Source organism: Thunnus albacares, chromosome 7 (genome assembly GCF_914725855.1).
Source record: "Thunnus albacares chromosome 7, fThuAlb1.1, whole genome shotgun sequence".
Lineage (NCBI taxonomy): Eukaryota > Metazoa > Chordata > Actinopteri > Scombriformes > Scombridae > Thunnus > Thunnus albacares.
This window is the reverse complement of record NC_058112.1, coordinates 6,640,722-6,662,432: the sequence shown is the minus strand read 5'-3', so window position 1 is coordinate 6,662,432 and position 21,711 is coordinate 6,640,722. Positions and strand designations below refer to the sequence as shown.

Here is a 21,711-nt window from a genome sequence, read left to right as displayed (position 1 = left end):
TAAAGCTAGTCAGAAAGCGTGTTTGACTCACTCATGATGGACTGGTTGGAGTAGGGGTAGCCTACAGAATCAGGTCCAGGAATGATCCCTGTGCTCGGCAGCTCGGGTGTCCCTCCGTTCTGAATCTGAACAGACGTGACACACACACATATACACGGATCAGTTTACTGTGAGGACTGATCGGTTTCAGTCTGAGCTGAGAATGTTCCCGTTCGCTCCTCAAATTTCTTTATTTGTCAACAAAGAGCAGACACTGAAGGCTCATGGGACAGAAGTGTTGCTGTCAGGCGTGAAGGAACCACAATCTCTTTTATTTAAAATGATACTTTCAATGATTTAAGACTTTATTAATAGGACATAAAACAATAAATTAAAAGAAATAAAATACACAATACCTCAGATCATATATATGATTTGTGCAAATATACACATGCAAAAATAGCCTAGTAGTGCAACTCTAAAAGCCTGAACTCATGACATACTGAAACAGGTGTATGTACTATGCAGAATATAAATATAGGAATGAATATGAGTAGTAATAATAAATCCAATAAACGTACATTTAAATATATAGCAGTGACATATAAATACTGTATATGAGCCATATATAATGTAATAAGAATCTATTACTAGATAATACACATAATATAGATGATAGAAATTGAATATTTAACACGTTGGCTGGCTTATGGGACTGTTAGTAGAGTGTAGTAAACATACACACAGGTGACAAATTAAAGGAAAAATCTGAATAAATGAGTGGAGAAACATAACCATGCTTTGTGACATGTATAAGAATATTGAGCAGATCCAGATGATTCTGATTTTGTATCAAGATGGCAAGAGGAAAATATCTAGGTGACTTTGAAAGAGGGTTCATTGTTGGGGAACGAATGGCAGGAGCTTCAGTCACATAGACTGTTAAACTGGCTGCTGTTTCAAGAAGAACATTGACTCAAGTAACATCTGCACTGCAGTGACATCAATAAACACCTACGGGAGATTTTGGACCGAGGTGTTAGACAGCATTCTACACCACCATCATCAAAACACCAAATGAGGGAATATCTTCTGGGAGACTTGTGTTCATCCCTCCAGTATAGTTTCATAGACTTGTAGAATCAAGGCCGAGGTACATTGTTCTGTCTGCATGTGGTGGCCCAACACCTTACTGACACACTTAATGATGGTTTGAGAGCACTGTATAGTGCATACATTTCACACGCACTACAAGGTAAATAGGGAGTGATTATGAACAAAGCCTCAGTGTTAGAAGGCGTTTAACGTATGCACTGTGTCTTCACAGGAAGCATTTCAGCTGCTTTTTCACTCGTCCATTTCACGCCTATGTGACAGAGCGGAAACACACTTTGTTTTTTTTTTTTTCAACTGTCTACACAAGTTGCATAACGGTTCACATTTCACTTGTTGCTTACTCATATAATCACAGACTGCAGTGTATTATTTTTAGGCTTTAAGTCTATTTTCTTTGGTTTTACATGCACAACTACAGTGATTGAGTGTTAGTCTCTGAGCGCTGCCAAAACACAAGTGACCTATACTCAGCACTGTGCCTGAACACATCCTGTGTGGACACAGATGGAGGACTGAAGCTACCGGTCTGCATCAACACTGATCATCACTTTCACCAGTTAAAATGACAACCTGATACTAATAGTAAAGTACTATATTAGTTGAATGAATAATGAAACTTGGCTGTTTGGTTATTTTGCTTTCTGCAAGCTGCTGTCAGAATCTGAAAAGTTTCAGATTCAATAAGTGGTTTTGACACTGGAGATGGATTTGGTAAAATGCTATCAAACCTCAGACATGAACTGTGTGTGTGGTGTGTGGTGTGTGGTGTGTGTGTGTGTGTGTGTGTGTGTTACCTTCTTGCCCCCTGGGGAGCAGGTGTCAGGTGGAGGGGTGCTGGTGATGTTCAGAGGGCTGGAACCGCAGCTGGAGGGGGAAGAACCTCGGATCCTGATAAAGACAAACAGACAGATGGCTGCAGTGCTTCTGAAACGTGCTTCACATCTTACGGATTTCGTTTCCTTTTCATCAACATGAACTAAAAACCTGCACTGAATCACAATTTTTCAATTCAAACTTGAAGAAGCTCTACAAATATCCAGATCTTAAGACATGTGACCTACATGCAACTTATTTTTAAGACTTGTACTGGAATGCGTCAGTGTTGCCATGACGATCCGGAGATATTCCACTGTTCTATTTTACAAGAACTTCTGGTCCTTCTATAGACCAAATAACTGTGACGTCACACGAACAACAACAGTCACTTCTGGGTAGACGACTGATTTGAATTGCAGAGATGTGTGAAATCGGCAAACTTGTTTATTTCTGTTGTCATTTTCAGCCTCAACTGTAACGTTTAAAGACATACAGTAAAACACGGTGGTTCAACATATCTGATGTTTCTGCTCTGCTCATTTTAAGTTCTGTGTTACTTTGCTATGTCTTTGTTTTGTTTTGTGGGGATCAGCTGTAAAACCTGGAGCAGATTTTTGAGTTGTCTTTCTTTTATGTTTGTGAAACTGGATTGAACTGAACTGGTTTGGAGTTGTGCGGAAAACAAAACAGACTCTTTACCGAGTGGACTGAACTCTGAGACTGTGGGACAAGCTGTGATTGGTTCACTTGAACCAATCACACTGAAGCTGAAACTGCTGACACCTGTCATTCTGTAAAAATCAATACATGTCTCTTTAATTATTCAGCTGATAACAGAGCGGTGGTTGTAACGCAGTGAAGTCCTGCACGCTATATCAGGCTTTTCTTGTCAGACAAGCATGTACAGCTGAGCTCTGATACCATAATCATGCCTTAACATGTTTCTATGTCACTTCTATCACCATCATCTACACCTAAAAACGAGGCCACAGGGATTTTACAGTAACAGGTTTTGAAGATTTCATCTGCTCTCACCTCTGGATCTCCATCACTTCCTCTGCAATCATGCGCCCGATTTTGCCGGCTCCCGCTCTCGTGCCGCCGGGGATGCCAGGCACCGTCTGCAGCGCCCGCCGTCCTCCACCTATTGATCGACAGCAATCAGGAAAAGAGGAATTTAATCCTTGTGATGAATAAATAATTCACAGTGGGGGGATGACTGACAGTGGTTGTAGGTTTGAAGTTTTAAGTAGTGTTTTACCCTCTGAGGTGAGAACACTGTCCATACTCTGTGGTGAGGCGGCGGATTGAGGGTAGTCTGATCCCTCCATCATGGGACACCTGGAGACATGAACACACATGTGGAAATGTTCTCGTACTTCGCAGCCAAGTGTTTCTGTCTTCTTGCGTTTGTTTCTCGGTACTTACGAGACGACAGTGTTGGTGGAGACGATGTACTCCACCTCCTTGGTCCAGGGGTTCATGAAGCTGAACCATCGGCTCCTCAGCGTGATGAAGGAGCCGTCTTTGATCTTGAATTTGTAACAGTTGGTGGTGATCTTCTCTCTCATCTGCAGCACTGCGGGCAGAGCGGTTAAATGGGGTAAATATATTATAAGCAAACACAAAGCGTAGAGGCCTGACTCATTTATTACTGGCTTCATTCAATCGCCTCTCCATTAAGCTATCTTTTACTCCATTAAGTTATTTTTCAGTCCCTCAGCAGATACCTTGTCTGTGGCACTCTGCCAGGTGGCCGATGTCGTCCTGGTGGAAATACTCATAGAAGGAGGTTCCCAGCAGCTCCTGGGGCAGGTAGGCTAGGATGGCTGTGGCTCTGGAGGCAGGAAGCAAAGAGGTTTTCATTATGCTGATCTGAAGCAAAAACATCTTCTGTCATTCTGTTCTTTCTTCTTTTTTGACCAGTATTAAAACTAGAGCTAGATTGTCCAATATTAGGATGTGTTGACTTCAAAAGGTATACTATGTAGGACTTTCCTAAAAAACAATGTATTGACTCATACAAAAATAATCCCTCTTAATCATCACTGATGACCCACTAGAAGTGTGTGGTGGTGTATTTATCTACAGAGACTCTGCTCTCTGCTGGTATTTTCTTATTTTTCTATTATTTTGCTGTGTTTGGGATGTTTCTTGGCGTCATCCTTTGAGCGGTGGGTGTGTAGCCCCCAGCCAATAACAGCACACAGGGTGTGAGGTCAGTAGTGTAGCGACCAGGTTACATCGTTGTGTTTTTCAAATAGTTGCCGATGCATTTTCTGTCAACTAATCTATTCATTGTTTCAGCTCTAGCACCTTTAACCTCCCTTTCAATACTTTTCCATCCAAGCAAACAGCAGCATCAGTTTAACCAGGCTTTATGTCTACATTATGTCTATATTATGTCTGTGTAGGCTACACTACACATTGGCTGGCCCTACTGGCTTGATAGGCAGTTTTATCTGAATGTCCGGTCAATAGTCCAGCCACCATCCTTGTTTATCTAGTTCCACTAGCCTTATAAATAGCCAATAATTAGCAACCCTGCTGTTATGAGAAACTGTTCCATGCATGAATCATGTGCTTTGACCCGTCATACCAAAGAAAAAAGAATACTTAATGCTGACAAATACATCTATATTTGTAGATTTTAGATTGTAGATTCATGAAATCAGTTTGTGTAATTTAAATTTGGGTTTGTATCAAAAAGACCTGTTGAGACAATGTTTCTCCAATCAAGTATGCAAAATAATTTCTCTTTATGAGGACATTGTCATTTAGACATCTTTGAATTTTTCTCTTTACTCTGATGTTAAGATCTGCGTGTAAAAAAGCTGCTCTATTGCTTGATTTTATAAAAAGATTCTCTTATTTGCATTTTGCACTGAAGCCTTTAAGAATGTTTTTAACAAGAGTGAAACCTGAAAGGAAATACCTGTAATAAGGACACTCACACAATTTGTACACTCACAGTACGTTTTCATTCCATCAAGAGGAAGAGACAGATGATGGATCAACTAGTTTCTGTTCGTGACTTTTGCCTGAATGTGTCAGTGGTGATTTTTTATTAATATTTCAAGACATGCTCACTGGACTTTTTTTGAGAGTTTTAGATTTGAGTCAAATGTGTCTCAAACGTGTCACAGACAAGAAGCAGTGGTGGTTTTCAATGTCAATGAATGTACTCAATGTACTCACAGATAAAGCCAGATCCATTTGTGGCAACTCTATTCATGCACTTTCAAAAGATCACTTTGGAACATTTTGGACATTTTTGAACAACCTTACACACTACAGATTTCACTATGACAACAGAGGTAAATCAAGGTTTTTGTGGTTTACAACATCTGCTTAGTGCCCGGCACATGTTGAAATGTATATTCCTGTCAGATAAATCAAGGTGGATAAGATCAAACGAAGTACAGAAGAAGATCGTTCTGATCTAGGATAAACCCTTGCTGAATGCTTCTGTGTCTCACCTCTGGTCGACGAAGACGAATTTGCCGTCAATGGCGTGCCGGGAGACGTACTCTGTGGGCTTCACCCTGATGTCTGCCATGCTGGGCTGGGGGACGATGTGCGGGTGCAGCCGGCCGATGGCCACCAGGCAGCTCAGGTTGCAGCCCTCGTTGTCGGGCTCGTTGTCCTCGTCGAGACCCATCTTGGTGGGCGGCCAGCTCTTCAGGTAGCCTGTACTGTGGATGGTGCAGAAGCTCTTACGATCCGCTGTAATGAGAGGGCAAGAGGTAGAGAGAGGTAGAGAGAGAGAGAGTGTGAGTTTGTTAGAGGTTATAAATGGAAATAAACAAGGACCATCTTAGTGGGACGCCATCCCGTGCTGTGAGGATGATGGGAGATACTTACAGTTCAATGAACTGAATCTGACAGAGGTTATAGGTAGACATTAGATTACAAAACCAGCTCTGATTAATTTATCACATACTGTTGCAAAACTGGATTAAGAGGCCACAATTAAGAGTTGTAAAGCTGTCTGGAGATTAATTTAATTTTACAGTCAATAAAATCCTGACTGAACCCAACCAAGGAAGTTATAAAACTATAAATAAATAACTATAAATGGGGACAGATGTGATAAAAACATTCTTTGAAAACTGGGACTGTATATTCATTTTCATGAAATGTATGTGAACAGTGTTAGTAATATAAAATGAAATGAAAAACACTAACATACTGGCCCATTCAGATCCTCTGGTCAAAATACATAATATATGTGATTGACTTTATATTTGTGTGCTTGCTATATTTTCCAAAACTGATTTGACATATCACTGTATGTAAAGAAATACTACAATCTCATTTAACTGCCTCATTGTTTTAGACATTAATACTGTTCAAGACCTTAAATATACACCATTTGATACTAAAAGATATTTTAAAGCTGCACTAATTAATATTCTATATAAACAATGGAAAGTTAGTCGTCATAGTGACAAACCCACAGAGAATCCTCACCCTGCAGTTCTACTGAGCTTTCTGGAGCAGTTTAGCTTCTTTCAGCTCATTGTTTTGGTTTTATGCCCAGCAACTTTGCTGTTTTGGTTCAGTCTCACCATTCTCATCAGCGCTGTTTCCAGGAACTGTGGTTTTCAGTGAAAAAGCTCTGATAAACCCACTGTACGCATCCTGCCCAGCAGACAAAGCTAGTGACTAGATGGTGAACATAGTGGAGCATTTAGCAGCTAAAGAGAAAGGCTTTTCCTTTAGGAGTTAGTGCAAACCAAAACAGAGCTATAAGGAGAGTAAATATTGGACCTAAAATTGGTCAGATCAACAGAAACACAACTGAATGAATTCTAGCGTTGCTCTGTTTGTTGGATGTGTAAGGTTAAAGGTAAGTTTGCAAAAACAACTTTTTGTAATATGTCAGTATTGTGTTTACAGCTTGTTGTGATGCCCCCAAGTAGCCAAAAGAAGAAGAGAAAAATGTATACAGCTTTAAGGATTTCTGAATATCCCATAAAATAGCTGTCATGAATGCCCTACGAAACTGAAACATACCTTTAAATTAAACTTTATTTGCTTATTGAGACTACGATATTCTAAGCGAATATGAGCAGCAGCCAATGAGGAGTGTAGCTACCACACAACATGACTGAACTCTATTGTGAAACACAAAGCATAACATCAGAGGGTGAATAAAGTTTGTCGGTATAAAATATTCAGCTAAACACTAAAAAATTCAACATGAATGGTGATGCAGCCAATCTGGGTTGCGTGACTGTACTTGAATGGCCTGCAAATGTTCCTCTGAGTATAAAGACGCTCCGTTTACACTCCAGTTCCCCCCATCAGCAACTAAGCAGCAGGACAATATGCAGCCAGCCATATGTTTCATCTGCTCTCAGGCCACTGCAGCACTGATGACGTCATGAGCTGGACAGAAAGCGGAAGTGCTCTAGGAAAGGCTTCTTCAAGTGTGACAAGATAAGTGTTTGTTTTGGTAAATGCGGGTTCCGGTGTCTAACACAATGAATTCATGTTGATTTGAATAATCTAAGATCTTGTTGTGCAGCTCAACTTACACTTCGGTAGTGTATAAACTGACAGCAAAAGTTATAAAACATATATATAATAGTATTATAAAACAATACAATGATGCAGAACAGGAAAGCCATTTGACATTATGTCTGTTTCCTGTTCTTTAATTAATTCAGAACTCCCTGTCTGTCACAATTTGCCAGGACAGTGAGTAAACGCATTAAGAGCGACTAAAACCCTGTTTGTGTTCCATCTAGAACTTAAATTTTTAATCTTCCTGCATATTGTCCCAACCCCAAATCATTACTGCTGAAATCCTTATGTGCAAAGTTTACTCAGGGTGCTTTCACACCAGACCTTGGTGGTTTGGTTCAATCAAACACTGATGCAAACTAAATCTGGAACTGGGGATGTCAGTTTTGATTCATTTTGCTTTCGATAGACCGACACCCATTAACCAGTAACTAACTGATTCATTTTTAAGAAGCGTTGTGATATGGCTTTCGTTTGTGAGAGCTTGTCCAGCAGTCGGTGGTGAGAGCTAGCTTCTCTGCCCTGGTTAGCTTGACTTTTAGCTCATCCTTCTTTTCCTCAAAGTGTTTTCAATGCGTTTAGTCACAGTAGATCTCAATGGCATAACGTACTCGGTACAGCATAGTGCTAGTACAGAATTGGCCTGCATATAAGCCGACCCTGATTATAAGATCACCCCCCTTTTCTAACAACTGTTTCTGGAAAAATAACGTTACTTTTTGAATATAACTACATACTTCATCATAGTACAGTCACATATTCACACACTCTGATAGCAGGGTCTTTGAAGCAGTCAAAAATTATTTTCTCTGGCAGTTAGCATTTATAAGACTGGCTGTTTGTCTTTTTGAACTGCTTATCATCTGTGACAGAGGTATTTGGCAGCTTGACATATTCCCTTTCTGCAGTAAAGACGTCTTTGGACTCGTTTTCACTCGTCATCAATTCATTTCATCTGTGGCAGAAAAATACGTTACATGAACCTTCAGAAACTGCAGGTTAAACTGGACTAACAAAACACTTATGGCTGACTGACTCCAACACATTCTCTATAAACAGACTTTAAGATACTCACTAGCCTAGCAACATCAATGCTACAAACAACCCATAATGCAACACTCTGTGTAGGAGTCGGTTTTACACCTGTACTTCATCCACTCAAAAAGAAGATCTAATGTCATGAACAAGAAATTGTCTTGCCGTTAGTGGAGTGTTATGCAGTTAATCACTGACATCCTTACCTGGAACCTTTAAATGTTTGTTTCTCAAATGATTAAATGATTATCAGTCAGAATAGTCGCCAATTCATTTTCTGTTGATCAGCTTATCGATTAACTTTTCTTAACACTGTTCTGAGTTTTACTAAAATCTTACCTCTACCTTTTAATATCCCAGCCTTGTCTTAGCACAATTTCTGTGGTAAGAAGTGCAACTGAGTCAAAACATCTAAAAGCATTCATCTTAACAGATTAACAGCAGGGTATGTTGAGCAGCTCCCCGTTTCTACAACATGCATTTTTATGTCTTTAATGGACCTGTTTGGTTAGATAAATACATGCACCGAAGGAGGCCAACTTCCACGGTTGTGTAATGGAGATGCTCTCATGCTCACTGAGGTGTGATTCCTGGTTTTAACAAGGATGTGGCCTCAAAAATAGAAAATAAGGGATACCAGGACAACAGGACTTTTGCTTTCTTTTGCTTTCATAAGAGGGCAGCTGAGGGCATGAAAAAAACCTGTGTCTTAAGAATGTGAGGTGAAGGACTGAAGGAAGGGAAGGGCCCTTAACTGGGTCTACTAGAGGAAAGAGAGAGAGAGAGAGAGAGTTCCCATTGAGAGTAGCTGCATCAAAAAATGAGCTCCTCACAATACTTCAACTTTTGATGAAGGAACTGCAACAAAATACAGAAATAATTTGATAAATAGGTGTCTAAAGGTACATGGAAGATACTGGTAAAATGACATCTCTAAACCTCAAGATTTTGAAGAGAAAAGTCAGAAGGAAACCTACAAGCTAAAGCTAACTGACCAACTGACAGCTTGGATCTGCCTCAGTGGACCTCTCTCAACAACTGGAATAAGTCTAAAGAAGGACTTTACATTTTCATGCCTATCTAAATGAATACATCTTTCAACATATTACTACAGTTAAGAGCTAAAGTAAAGAGCTAGCTAGCGGTGACAGTTAGCATCAGTCGCCATGGAGACCACCACACACACAGCAGAGTGCAAAGAAATGGAATATCCTGCTAAGTGTAAAAGTGTGTAGGGCAAGAAGAAACAAAAAGAAAAGACCCTACAAGAAAACCTTGAGTGTCCGTATGCAGACTACATCCTCCTCAACGGTAAGAGAATTAAAAACAACCTGATCTTCCACACCAAACATACAGAGTTGTGGACAAACGCTGTGTGTAGTAACTACCAGCACACCTTCAAAGAGGGAATTGGCCCCGGTGGCAGAGTGACCATCTGTCAGGATGAGAGTCTGGTCACTGTGAACCCTATGTTGACCCCAACTTGACATAAAACCAAAGGAACGTTGCTGCTCCAGGGAAACCAGACCAGTCTCAACTTGTTTTAGAGGATGTTTCACCAGATGAAAACAGAAGTGGACAGGAAAAGATCTAGCACAGCAATAGACCCAGAAGATACCACCGACCCAGCAGAAACAGAGGAGTCAGAACAAGAGGAGGAGAAAGAACCACCAGAGAAGAAGGACCTTGACTGCATCGGAGAGCCGATACTGACCAGGCTCACAGAACTCAACAACATCCAGCAACTGAGAGAAGAGCTCCAGCAGATGAAAGAAGACTGTCAAAAGAGAAATGATGACCTCAGACAGACCACCTACGCCCTCCAGAAGGAGAACACCAGTCTGCGGGCCCAGGTGCACCCCTGCACTCCTCTCTGCCATCCCTCAGCCCATATCGCTCACAGACACAGCTCTCTACCCCCGTCCCTGCCCCTGACCCCTCAGCCTTGGCTAGAGATGGCCCCAAACCCTTTCCCACAGCCACTCTCCCAGACACAGACCTGCTCACAGCTGGCCAGGCTGACCTCTCCTCTACACCTTCACTCACTGTACCAGCCAAGCCAGAGCCACAATTGGTGCTACTGATGGGGTCCAATGGGAGGTATGTGGAGCCCAGACGCCTCTTCCCTGGCCAACATGTTGTGTCCAAGCGCCACAGGAACACTTGGACATGCATTAGAGCTGCTACAATGAGACTCCCTTGGCTGTCCCCAGATCATCATTATCCACACAGGCGCAAACAACCTGCTCTCCTTGTGCCGAGACACAGCCCAGGCAGTCACTAAGGTGGCAGAGAAAGCCTGCGGGGTGTTTCCAGAGTCACAGTTGGTGATCTCCACCCTCCTGCCCCCCGCACAGACACCCCACCTCATGTCATACATCACATTAACATGGAGATCACTCAGAACTGCTCCACCCTCCCCCTCCCCAACATTCACCTGGTACACCACACCACCATCAGCACCTGGCACTTGTATGACGGGCTGCACCTCGACAGAGATGGAGTCAGAGTGTTTGCCAAAATATTCAAGGATGTCGCCCTCGGAAAAAGCCCCAACTCTACCTCCACAGCAGGCTGCTACAGGACCTCCAGACACCCAAGAAACACACCATCACAGCCCAGCCATTGTCACCCTGCTCCACCTCGTTGCCCCCACCCACAGCCTTCAGCCCCCCCCTCCCTCAACAGGAGATGACCTATGCTACTGCTTCTAAAGGTCACCTGTATGAGTTTAGTTAAAATAAGCTGTTGGAATATGAAAGGTCTTTACTCCTCCGTCTTTGGTCTGAAGAGTAAAACTTCTGATTTTGTAAGTAGTATAAATAGTAAGTTAACATCCCCCCACCTGAGTCCCCTTACTTGTCTGAAGACATATTGCCCTGCTCTGAGTCAGAGATATGTCATTACCAGGGGCAGGGAAATATAATAATCTGTGGTGATTTTAATGCCCTCACTGGTACACAATTCTGAAGTCACCATTATTCAAGGAGACAGTTTTATCACCCAGCAAGCTCCAACTAATCACCTACATCTGTCTCCTAGAAACAACTTTGACACTGTGATCAACAGGGATGGGAGGGAGCTAAACTCTGCAGAAGCCTCATTCTCTACATTGTCAACAGTCGGGTAAGAGGGGACTCTATTGGGAAGGTTCACTTATTGTTCAACTCTTGGCAACAGCACTATAGATTATATAATCACAGACATGGACCCCTTCTCTTTCGTTGCATTCACAGTCAAGCCCCAAACCCCTTCATCAGACCCCAACCAAATCACCCTCTTCCTCAAACACAACAACATCACACACACAAAAACTAGCAAGCTGTTCAACATACCCAGGACATATAGATGGGCCCCAGACAGCACTGAGCAATACCAAGAGACAAGCAATAGTGAAGAGTTTAAATTATTACTAGAAGAGTTTATAGAATAGCCCTACCCTCCCAGTGCTGAAGGCATATGTGAGGCTCTCCAAAATACAAATTATATCTTCAAGAGAACAGCAAAAAACAAAAAAGAACCACTGGTTTGACAAAGAGTGTTAAAATCTAAAAAATCAAGTTAGAAAATTATCTAACCTGAAACACAAAGACCTTAGAAACAATCATATAGCCTTCAGTATTGTGAAACACTTATGACATAAAAGAAATACAATTAGAACCATAAAGAAAAACCATACTCAGAAACATTTATGCCTACTTGAAGAGAATATAGAATCTAACTCCTTCTGGGCTTTCCTCAGTCTGAGTCTTATTTGGGGCAGATCCATCAGGAACTGACTTAGAAACCAAACAAATACTTTAAAAACTACAAGATATGGAATTGATAATCAAAGACATCCAAACCCCACTAGATTTCCCCATTACTATGAACGATCTGAAAACAAAACTGAATACCCTAAAAAGCAAAAAAGCATGCGGGCCAGATGGAATTCTAAATGACATGCTGAAATACAGCACAAAAAAATCCAATTGGCTATTCTAAAATTATTCAATCCAATTCTGAGTGTGAAAAAATTGTGCAAAAACCATTCTTAGAGTTCACAGACACATAGCCAATAATGCATGCAGGGCAGAACTTGACCAGTACCCTTTAATAATTAAAATTCAAAAGCGAGCCATCCAATTTTATAAAGACCTCAAATCTAGCGACCCCCACTCTTACCAGTACAAAGCCCTTCAGTGCCAAGAGTTAAACAAAGATAAGACTCTCCTCTGCCAGCTGGTCCTGAAGCTCTGCCCACACACACACACACCAGGGCACCAAACAATCTGACCCAACCAAATCATCTCAAAATTATATCAAATATTGGAACGAAACCACCAAATCACAAAGTAAATTAGAATTCTATTTGACCCTAAACAGAGAGTATATAGTAGCAGAGTACATGACCACTATGATAGAAAACTAAGGAAAATGTTGACAATGTACAGACTGAGTGGATACAGCCTGGGCATAGAAACATGCCATCACAGGCAGAACAGACTACCCAGGGAGGCCAGGCTGTGTTCACTTTGTCATAAAAGATAGGCTGAGATAGAATCTCACTTCCTACTACACTGTGAGAATTATAAAGATTTGAGAGTGGTTTTCTTTGAAAAATAAATAATATGTTTCCTGAGTTTATCCATCTCCCAGATCCTCAGAAACTGCCCCATCTATGCGGGGAGAAAAGTCAGTGTGCAGTATTAGCTGTTGTTGTCATACACTAAGAGAAACAAGCTCTGTAGTAAATCTTTCTCAGTGATGACATCTGTAAAAGTATAACAGCTACCCATGTTATTCTGTCTACTGGACTCATTCCCTCCATACATTAAGGATAACTTTTCTGTCCTGTATGGTCATGAGTTGAACGCCTTTGATATTTACAAATTTTATATTTATGGCTAATCATCTGCTAATGTTAATAATTTTCTGTACTGCTTTGGCAATATAGGTTTCTGATCTATCATGCCAATAAAGCTTATTTAAATTTGAATTTGACTCAAAGATGAAAAATAATGGGGAGATGCTTTGAGCAGCAGAGAAGTGCAGTATTTGAGCTTGTTTTGAGAGAGCAGTACTGTACCTTTTTTCTTAGAGCAGGTGGAGGGGAAGTCTTTATCCTCTACTTTAACTGAAGGCCTGTTACACTTCATCCTACAGAAAAACGACCGTCTGGCTCCAGAACAGAGTCTAGATGGACCAGGGGTGATGTCTGTCTTCACTGGAAGACCAGCTGCAAAATACAAACAGGCAAACAGTTAACATAGCAACAGGTTTAAAGTGTAATTCCATCCTCAATGTAATTGTTTTTCTTAATGTCCAGTAAAGAAGCTTTCCAGACATTCTTTTGAATGTCTGCAAAAAAAGTCAAAGAAACCAGATGTTAGACACTATATGCCATCAAGACAATATTTTCCATTATTTGTATTCACAGGTCCTGTGTAAGGAATGCTCTTGTTTGCTGTAGCTTTATTTACTTGTTTTAAGTATTTCAGCCATATTTCCATATCTTAAAAATTCATTCAACCCAATTACTGAATTAAAGCTCATACATCTCATAAGAATGTCAAATTCTGGCATCTTTTGCAACACACATGGTTTCCTGGAATATAACTGTTTTGTAACAAAAAATGCTGCACTCTCTCTCCCATATATAGAAGATTTAAAATGCCTACATTAAAAAAAAAAAAATCAAACAAAGCAATGAAGTGAAATACAATACACATTTTTATATGCATTTCCTTTTCATATTTGTATTCGATGAAAAACATGTTAAAAGGACATTTATTTCGCTTTTTCTCTTTAATAATTGAATGAATTGTTTTTTTATGACATGACTTTCCATGCCACATTAAAATCAAAGCACAACAAAGAAACTAAAGTAAAGAGGTGTTTTGCATGTAAATGATGTCCAGCACAAGGCAACATAGACGTGCCAATAAATGCAAAACACTTTTACATTAAACAATTTCCTGTGCGTGAGCCACCTGGAGGGTTTTCATTGAATTATGATGCAGTAAATTCATACATAGAAAGAAAATACATATGACAATGTGTATTGAATTTGACTTTTTTCATCTTGTTTGATTTATTTTCATTTAGCCATTTAAAATCTTCCATACAACATACTGCTGTACGTGTGCATTGATTATGATTTAGATGATAACGTTCGACTAAACTAATGTGCACAAATGTGGTGTGTATGTAATAAAATGCAAATGCTATTTCAAAGTGCTAACACTGTTTAAAGTTCAAAAGAAAAGAAACGCTACAGACAAACCACTTACACAAAGCTGCAACAAAGGGCTTTGACATTTTAAAATGTCTCAGTTCAACCAACAGACAATACAAACATGTGCTGAAATTCACAATAGATATCATCAGCAACGTCAGAAGCCAGCATTGAGATAGCTGACAGCTACAGTTTTTCTTGGTATCTATTGGAGTGGTTTTACCAGAACGCTTGTGAGAATATTACAGATTAAGATGTGACCTCAGAGTGAAGGTAAGAGAACAACGTTACATATGTCCTCATTCTTTAAAAAAAAAAAAAAAAAGACAATATGAGTCAGTACTTCCTTACTTTTTGCGTCAATGAGCCTCTCGCGAGGGGCGGTATCGGAAGAGGACAGCTGCTCTTTGACCTTGGCAATGTCCTTGGGGTGAAGGTAGTCAAAGAGGCTCTGACCTATCAGGTCGTTCTGGAGACAAGAGAGATATACGAATGAGAAACAAGGAGAGAAGGAACAGAGGAAACAGAGGAGGAGACAGGAGACGTGACACGATAAAAACAAGTACAGCACTAACAAGTAAAACCTCTACTTGCAAAAATAAGTTGAAACAACCTTTACTTCTCTGAGTTGGTGCTGTGATTAACGCTACATACGTTACTTGGTGTGGTGGCTTTTCTGGGAAACTACAAGTGAACTGCTGAGATGTGCAGAATTTCCAACTCAAGAAAACGTTGTGATGATCTGCAGCTTGGATTAGATTATTCATGGTGATAAAATTCTGCTGATTTGTGAAAGTTGATATTTTTGTAAAAAACCTTCATATCGTCTTTTCAGGAAATACAAGGTCAGTACTGTGAGCTACTCATTTGCAGGAAATGATGGACAAAGGACAGAGAAAGTTTCATTGATTAAACAAACTGCAAGTCCTTCATGGCTGAAAGACTTTAACAATACATTGGCAAAAAAATCATATCAACACTGGCCTTTTTTTTTTTCTCTGTGGTGCTAAAACATTGTCTGCATACCTGGCTGTAGTTGAGAATCTTGTAGACTGATTCAGAAACAAAGAGGATCTTTCCACGATCACACCCAACCACAAACAGGAAACCATCAGAAGCCTGTATTATTAATCACAGAAAACACTGGAATAAATATTGGGATTTCAAAAATATCTTTACGGTATAAAATGATATCTCTGTGTATCATGCATAGATGTACTCACCCTTAGTATCAAGTGCTTCAGTTCATCATCTGAGAGGAAGGAAGGCTTGTAGTTGGCTTCTGTGTATGGGTTGGCTGCACCTGCACACAACAGTAAAGACACTATTCACACATGTAGGTAATAAATGCACCTGCACATGTCACAGCTCACATTTTTTGTATCTTTCCTTGAGTGAAAGTTATAAGCAGCTATTTTATTCGACATCTAATTCAAGTATGCTATGAAGCAAGAATCCTGTTTTATTTTTGGGTGTTTTTCTGTTCCACATTTGTAGATAGCCATTATGACTGTTAATCAATACCAAATGAATTATCAATTATTTGCTCAGCTGCTAGAAATCTCTGGCTTTCATAAGCAACTTTCCATCCTCCCTCCCTAGCCCTCAAATTTTTAACATCTTAACAGAGATGGTCATAACACATTTTGTTCTCTCGCTAACTTTAACCCCTTTTTAAAGATGTATTGTGTTTTCTCATCATATTATGATAAAACACAATACATCTTTTACATCCTTGACTAGCTTGTGCTTTTCAACCTCTGATGATGACTTTTACATTACTTTTACTCAAAATCAGTTATGGCTCTGACAGTCTAAATATATGAATAATGGTGGCAGTATTATTATACAAACCATCACTTTTTATATTTTTGCAGGTAATTTGGATTGCCTTTTATCATGGAGCAAAAACGGTGCATATTTTATTTACACACCTTTTGAAAAGATTTCCAAATGTAATTAAAGTTTTGTGATATGACAAAAAAATCTTGTATCTAAATGTTTGTGCACAACAAACTAAACTCACATTTGTATCTCTTGAAGCACAAATTCACTCTGTTGGATCTCTCAAGTACAAAACTGGTTTTGCAAGTAGAAATTGTTGTGCATTTGATCCGGTTTGTGCACATATGTGACATATTTTTTGCACTATTTTTCCTCGGAAAATGGTGAAAAATTCACATATAAATAGATTCTCAAAAGCACACATGATTTGCACTCACACCACCAGTTTAGTACTTTCTGCATTAAAATGAACAAATGTAAGTTTAGTTTGTACAAACATCTTTTTCGCTTCATAAAACCTTATTTACATTTGGAAATCCTTCAAAACATTTGTAAATTCTATATGCACTTTTTCACTCCCTTATTTCATCCTATATCCTTTAATTTATCATCTCTATCCATCCAGGAACCAGAGAAGTCCTCCACATTATGCTTACTAATATTCTGCTGTACCAACCTCAGCTCAACTATCCGTCTATACAATAAGCGATTATACTAGCTCATCCTAACCTCTGAGTGTCTTCATGTGCTGGACGGCCATGCGCAGGACAGTCAGCTTGTCCAGCTTGCGGGACATGGCGTTACAGGTGGGTACCAGTGATGCCAGCTCGTCGATGAAGCTGTTCATCTTGTCCCTGCGACGCTTCTCAATCTGGCTGTGAGCCTCTCTGTGGAGATACGGGGAGAAGCACTAGACATTAACAAGACTGATCGTACAGATTAAACTTCTCTTGCCCCCACCAAAGTCCAAAGTAAATATGTACAGTAATTATTTCTGTGATCTACCTGTTACAAAAAAAATTCCTAAAACTGAATGCGGTAGGAATGCAAGATCAGGCAAACTATCCTTCAGTGGGCTGCATTCTTCCACTCCGGATTATCCATCACCTCACAGTCTTAACTAACATGATATAAATCAGCTCACCCGCCGCTAAGAACACACTGCTCTCGAAGATGAGAGATGAAATGCCATTTTTGGAGTGGAGTCTATTCTTCAGAAGTGTAAGAATACATCCTCAGGTCTATCCGACCCGTCTGTTCTGCCTTCACTTCTTCTTGACTACACTAGCAGCTACAAAAAGGGAGTTTTCACTTTCCACGCAAGAGAAAGAGAGCTTGTCATTAGCCATTAGGTAAGCTCTTACAGTCCCTTAGTTCCACATAAAGCTTTGATCTATACACTTCAATGTATAAAGTTTCTTATTATCAACATACACAAAGCTCTCTTTGTCTCCAATCAGACAGTGACATTTAATTCATGTAAGGGAGATGAGAAGGGAAGGGGAATGAGAGAGAGGGAATGGAAAAGAGTTTTTATACCTGGCATTCTTAATCCGTCCCTGTTGGTCGCTGGAAAGACAAACAGAGAAATATTAGATGGGGGGGAAATTGGCAAAAGGGGAAAATATTCTTCAAGATTTGAGGTTTAAAGCTCAGTTTAAATTTATGGGACACAAGGTATTTTGAAGAAGAGGAAGGGAAAGGGTGAGTAAAGGGAGGGAGGGAGGAAGTTGGGGAGGGAGGAAATGGGGCCACAGCTGACCTCACAGGTTCTGTAACCAACCTCATTTGTTGGTTTAAACAGTATCAAAGCTTATGCAACCCAGGATAATGCTCTGGGGTTATATTTGACTGTACAATCTGATGACTGATGTAATACAGATATGACGAAATGCTGAATAAATCCCTTCGTATTCTTTGTCACACACACACACACACACACACACACTTATGTAAAAGTGTAACAATAGGGAGAATTCACACCCCACCCTTTGGCACAACGCACAAAAAATGTTTCCATCCAGCGCAGACTGAAATGCATCTTGATTTTTCCTAATTGAAAGAATGACTTCTGACATTTAGATCACAGATAGTTCATGTGGTTGCTCTATTTTTTACAGTTTTATAGGCCTTTTCCATACACATGTGCTGGCTTGGCTTGACTTGGTTTGACACGGTACGTCAGCCCAGTACAGCAGGGATTTGCATCTCCATTACAAGAGGGATACCTGCTCGAAGGTTTGTCTTTTAACTGATGACACACTTGTCTTGAGTTGAAAGCATCATGTATACATACAGCTGTATACATCATGGCTGTGACTAGTGGTCAAAGTCGCGGCTATAAAACGGTGGATAAACAGATTTCATTTCTGATAAATTCTTTACAATAAAAGCCTTCTGTTAGTTTGTCAGTGGAAAGCTTTTAATATGAAGCAGCAGCAGCGGGAAATGTTTTCATCAGCAGTAACTTAACACGGCTCTGATACAGCTGAAAGCGGACAGGAATCAATAAAATAAAGCAGATATCTGAAACAGGAACAAACTGGAACACAGGAGAGAAACTAAACTTCAAACCACAGAGATTCAGTTAGAAGCTACAAAAGTACTGTGAGCTGAACACACAGAAGCTTTTAAAAATGTCTCTCTCTCTGGTCTCCACAGACATGAGTTGAGTCTCATAACACTCGCTTGGAGGCGGGTCGGGTGCCCTTTGGCCTGACTCTGAGGATGATCCATCTCAGGCGCGACTCAGCACAACTTGGAGCGTTTAAACTGGTAATGGAAACGCAAATCAGCGCAGGATGGTTTGACAGGGACCGGCCAAAAGTGCCAATGGAAAAACCCTATTAGAGTTGCCCTTTATTATATTGGAGTGGAGGTAGAAATCTCAAGACCTATGATAAAACCTTGAAAAATAATGAACTGTAAGGATAGACAGATGGAGCCTGGATTGTACTACTGGAAGAATTTTAGACTTACACAGTGTTAAATTACAATCACTGAAGAAACTGACATTTTAAATGATGCATTAATAAACCAAAGTAAAACTAAAAGATAGCTACGTTTGCCTATTATTCATTCTATTTCTATATTTATATTTTATTTCAATTGATGAATAATTGATTTGTAAAATGGAACTGCAATATAAATTTGAAGAAGGTTTTTAAATTTTGCTCAGTTATTCCATTTTCTAACAAATCAGAAATCCCATCCCATCTATCCTGCTTTAAGAACTCTTATTTCCATTTTATGATGTGTTCATTTAAAGATGTGTAAGCAGTAGCAGTGTGCCAACTGCAAATCAAATAGGCCCAATTATTTTTTGTGATTCCATTTTAAAATGAAATAATAATAAATTAAACATTTAATATATGAATTAGGAAACAGACTCAAACTGGCTATTTTTAAAGATGTATTATCCTTTTTATTTATTTTTTCTTTACAGTTTATTAATGCATAATTTATATGCAAATGTATCATGTTATGATATTTTTATTTGTCAATCTATAACTTGATTATAACTAAACACTGTAACAGTCTATAATTATTCCCATGGTGAATGGCAGATTTCATAGATAAATACCACTATGTTGGAATACATGTTTTTGTGATTTGGGTGGACAAAGCCTGAGAGTCAAGTTTAACTGATTTCAGAGGGAAACTGGATCATTTCAGCAGCAGTGAATAGGATGGAAATATAGCAAGAAAAAAACAGCACCGGCTTTTCTCACCATGGTAATGATGGCACCTTACCTTCCCAGTTTATCTTTATCTGGGTCCATGTCACTAAGGAGGAAAAGACGAGAGATAATTAGTTTCAAGAAGACCATTGGAGACCATTCAAATAACCAGAGAAAAGCTTAACACAATACAGGTTCACTGGGTTCAGTAGCTTTCTCACTCTATTCATTATTTTATGGTGCAAAATAACTGTGGGCATTTCAGACTTTGATAAATGAAACTAAACACATCTATTAACATCGAGTCATGTTTGAACTTACTCGAATGAGAAGCCATCAATTCTGCAAAGAAACACAAATGTATTGATGAGTTTGTGTCATTGAGGTATTGAGAAATTTAATTATTCACAAGTGTAAACAGCATAATTGACGGACAGTGTTTAATAATACACATATTTTTGGTTGAGCTGCAACAGCTAGGGTGCCAACCCTATAACCACAATTGCACGTGACTGATTGAGTCAGTGGCTGAATGATAAAGTTACACCACTGTCTGGCTGTGACATACCCTCATCAGACATGAGGCCAATATGCTGCTTGTTCAACTGTTCTTTGTGGTAGCTTGTGAAACTACCTTTCTTTGCCATTTCTTTAAGTTTCCTTCTTTTTTCTTCTTAATGCCTTACTACTACTTCTTTTTTCATTCCTGTTCTTCTTTTCAGTGCCCCTACTTTTCCCCCCCTTTCTGTCTCTCCATTGTGCCACTTTCTTTCTTTTGTGCCACTTTTTTTTGCCTTTGTATCACTTTTTCCTTTCATCCTCATTTCTTTGTCTTTCTTCAATCTCCCCTTCTCCCTCTCCTTCCCGGTGTCCTTACTGGTAGTCGGTGGTGCTGCCCTTCCTCTTGCGGGTGTAGTCCATGCCAGGCGTGCTGATGGAGCTTGAGATGAGGTCAGTGGAGCCGGGGGACATGAAGTCAGTCATTGTAGACGAGATGTCCATCCTTTGGTCTGCCATCAGGTCATCTGGAGAGAAACCAGATCTGTCATTCAGCCCAGCTCTTCAACAGTACCTTTTCTGAATGGAGTTGGTAAGAGGCTGTACAGGTATTGTGATGACTGACAATTGCATTCTTACTGTGGGAAGGTAAAGGCATTTAGAGTGGAAACCCATGGCCACAAAACCTGAGATTATGCATGCTCAGTACAGTAAAAATCACTCATAAACACAGTATTACTTCAACAGATAAAATGTAAATAACATAGAACAGCAAGGGGTTGTTGACTGTAATAGTGTGTGTTCAAATATGTAAATAAACTACCAACTAATTACCCTATGTGCATCTTTATTATCTTTATTGACTGCATTAATCGGTAACAAGAAATACCGATAATGGTTAAAAGGTCAAAAGCGGTCTTTGAAACATCAGCAGTTTGGCGAGTTTCAGTGGGGACGACTAAGCGCACAACAATTTCTGGGGACAAAGATTAAAAAAAAAAAAAAAAAAACATTCCAAAACTCAACATTTCCATTTCACAAATCATTGAGGGA

The 21,711-nt window shown here is 39.7% G+C and overlaps 1 protein-coding gene across 1 annotated transcript in view; it reads right to left on the bottom strand.

Moving 5' to 3' along the window:
• arntl1a (aryl hydrocarbon receptor nuclear translocator-like 1a) overlaps nucleotides 1-21,711 on the bottom strand; it is a 40,101-nt gene that overhangs the window by 5,580 nt on the left and 12,810 nt on the right. The window contains exons 4-19 of the mRNA XM_044355426.1: nucleotides 21,038-21,185; nucleotides 20,482-20,502; nucleotides 20,234-20,266; nucleotides 18,020-18,049; nucleotides 17,210-17,367; nucleotides 15,919-15,998; nucleotides 15,722-15,814; nucleotides 15,047-15,164; nucleotides 13,547-13,696; nucleotides 5,391-5,637; nucleotides 3,642-3,748; nucleotides 3,340-3,490; nucleotides 3,173-3,252; nucleotides 2,947-3,055; nucleotides 1,890-1,983; nucleotides 32-125 (exon numbers count right to left, since the gene is read on the bottom strand). Coding sequence (XP_044211361.1) covers nucleotides 32-125; nucleotides 1,890-1,983; nucleotides 2,947-3,055; nucleotides 3,173-3,252; nucleotides 3,340-3,490; nucleotides 3,642-3,748; nucleotides 5,391-5,637; nucleotides 13,547-13,696; nucleotides 15,047-15,164; nucleotides 15,722-15,814; nucleotides 15,919-15,998; nucleotides 17,210-17,367; nucleotides 18,020-18,049; nucleotides 20,234-20,266; nucleotides 20,482-20,502; nucleotides 21,038-21,185 — 1,713 coding nt within the window. The remainder of the gene's footprint in view (nucleotides 1-31; nucleotides 126-1,889; nucleotides 1,984-2,946; nucleotides 3,056-3,172; nucleotides 3,253-3,339; nucleotides 3,491-3,641; nucleotides 3,749-5,390; nucleotides 5,638-13,546; nucleotides 13,697-15,046; nucleotides 15,165-15,721; nucleotides 15,815-15,918; nucleotides 15,999-17,209; nucleotides 17,368-18,019; nucleotides 18,050-20,233; nucleotides 20,267-20,481; nucleotides 20,503-21,037; nucleotides 21,186-21,711) is intronic.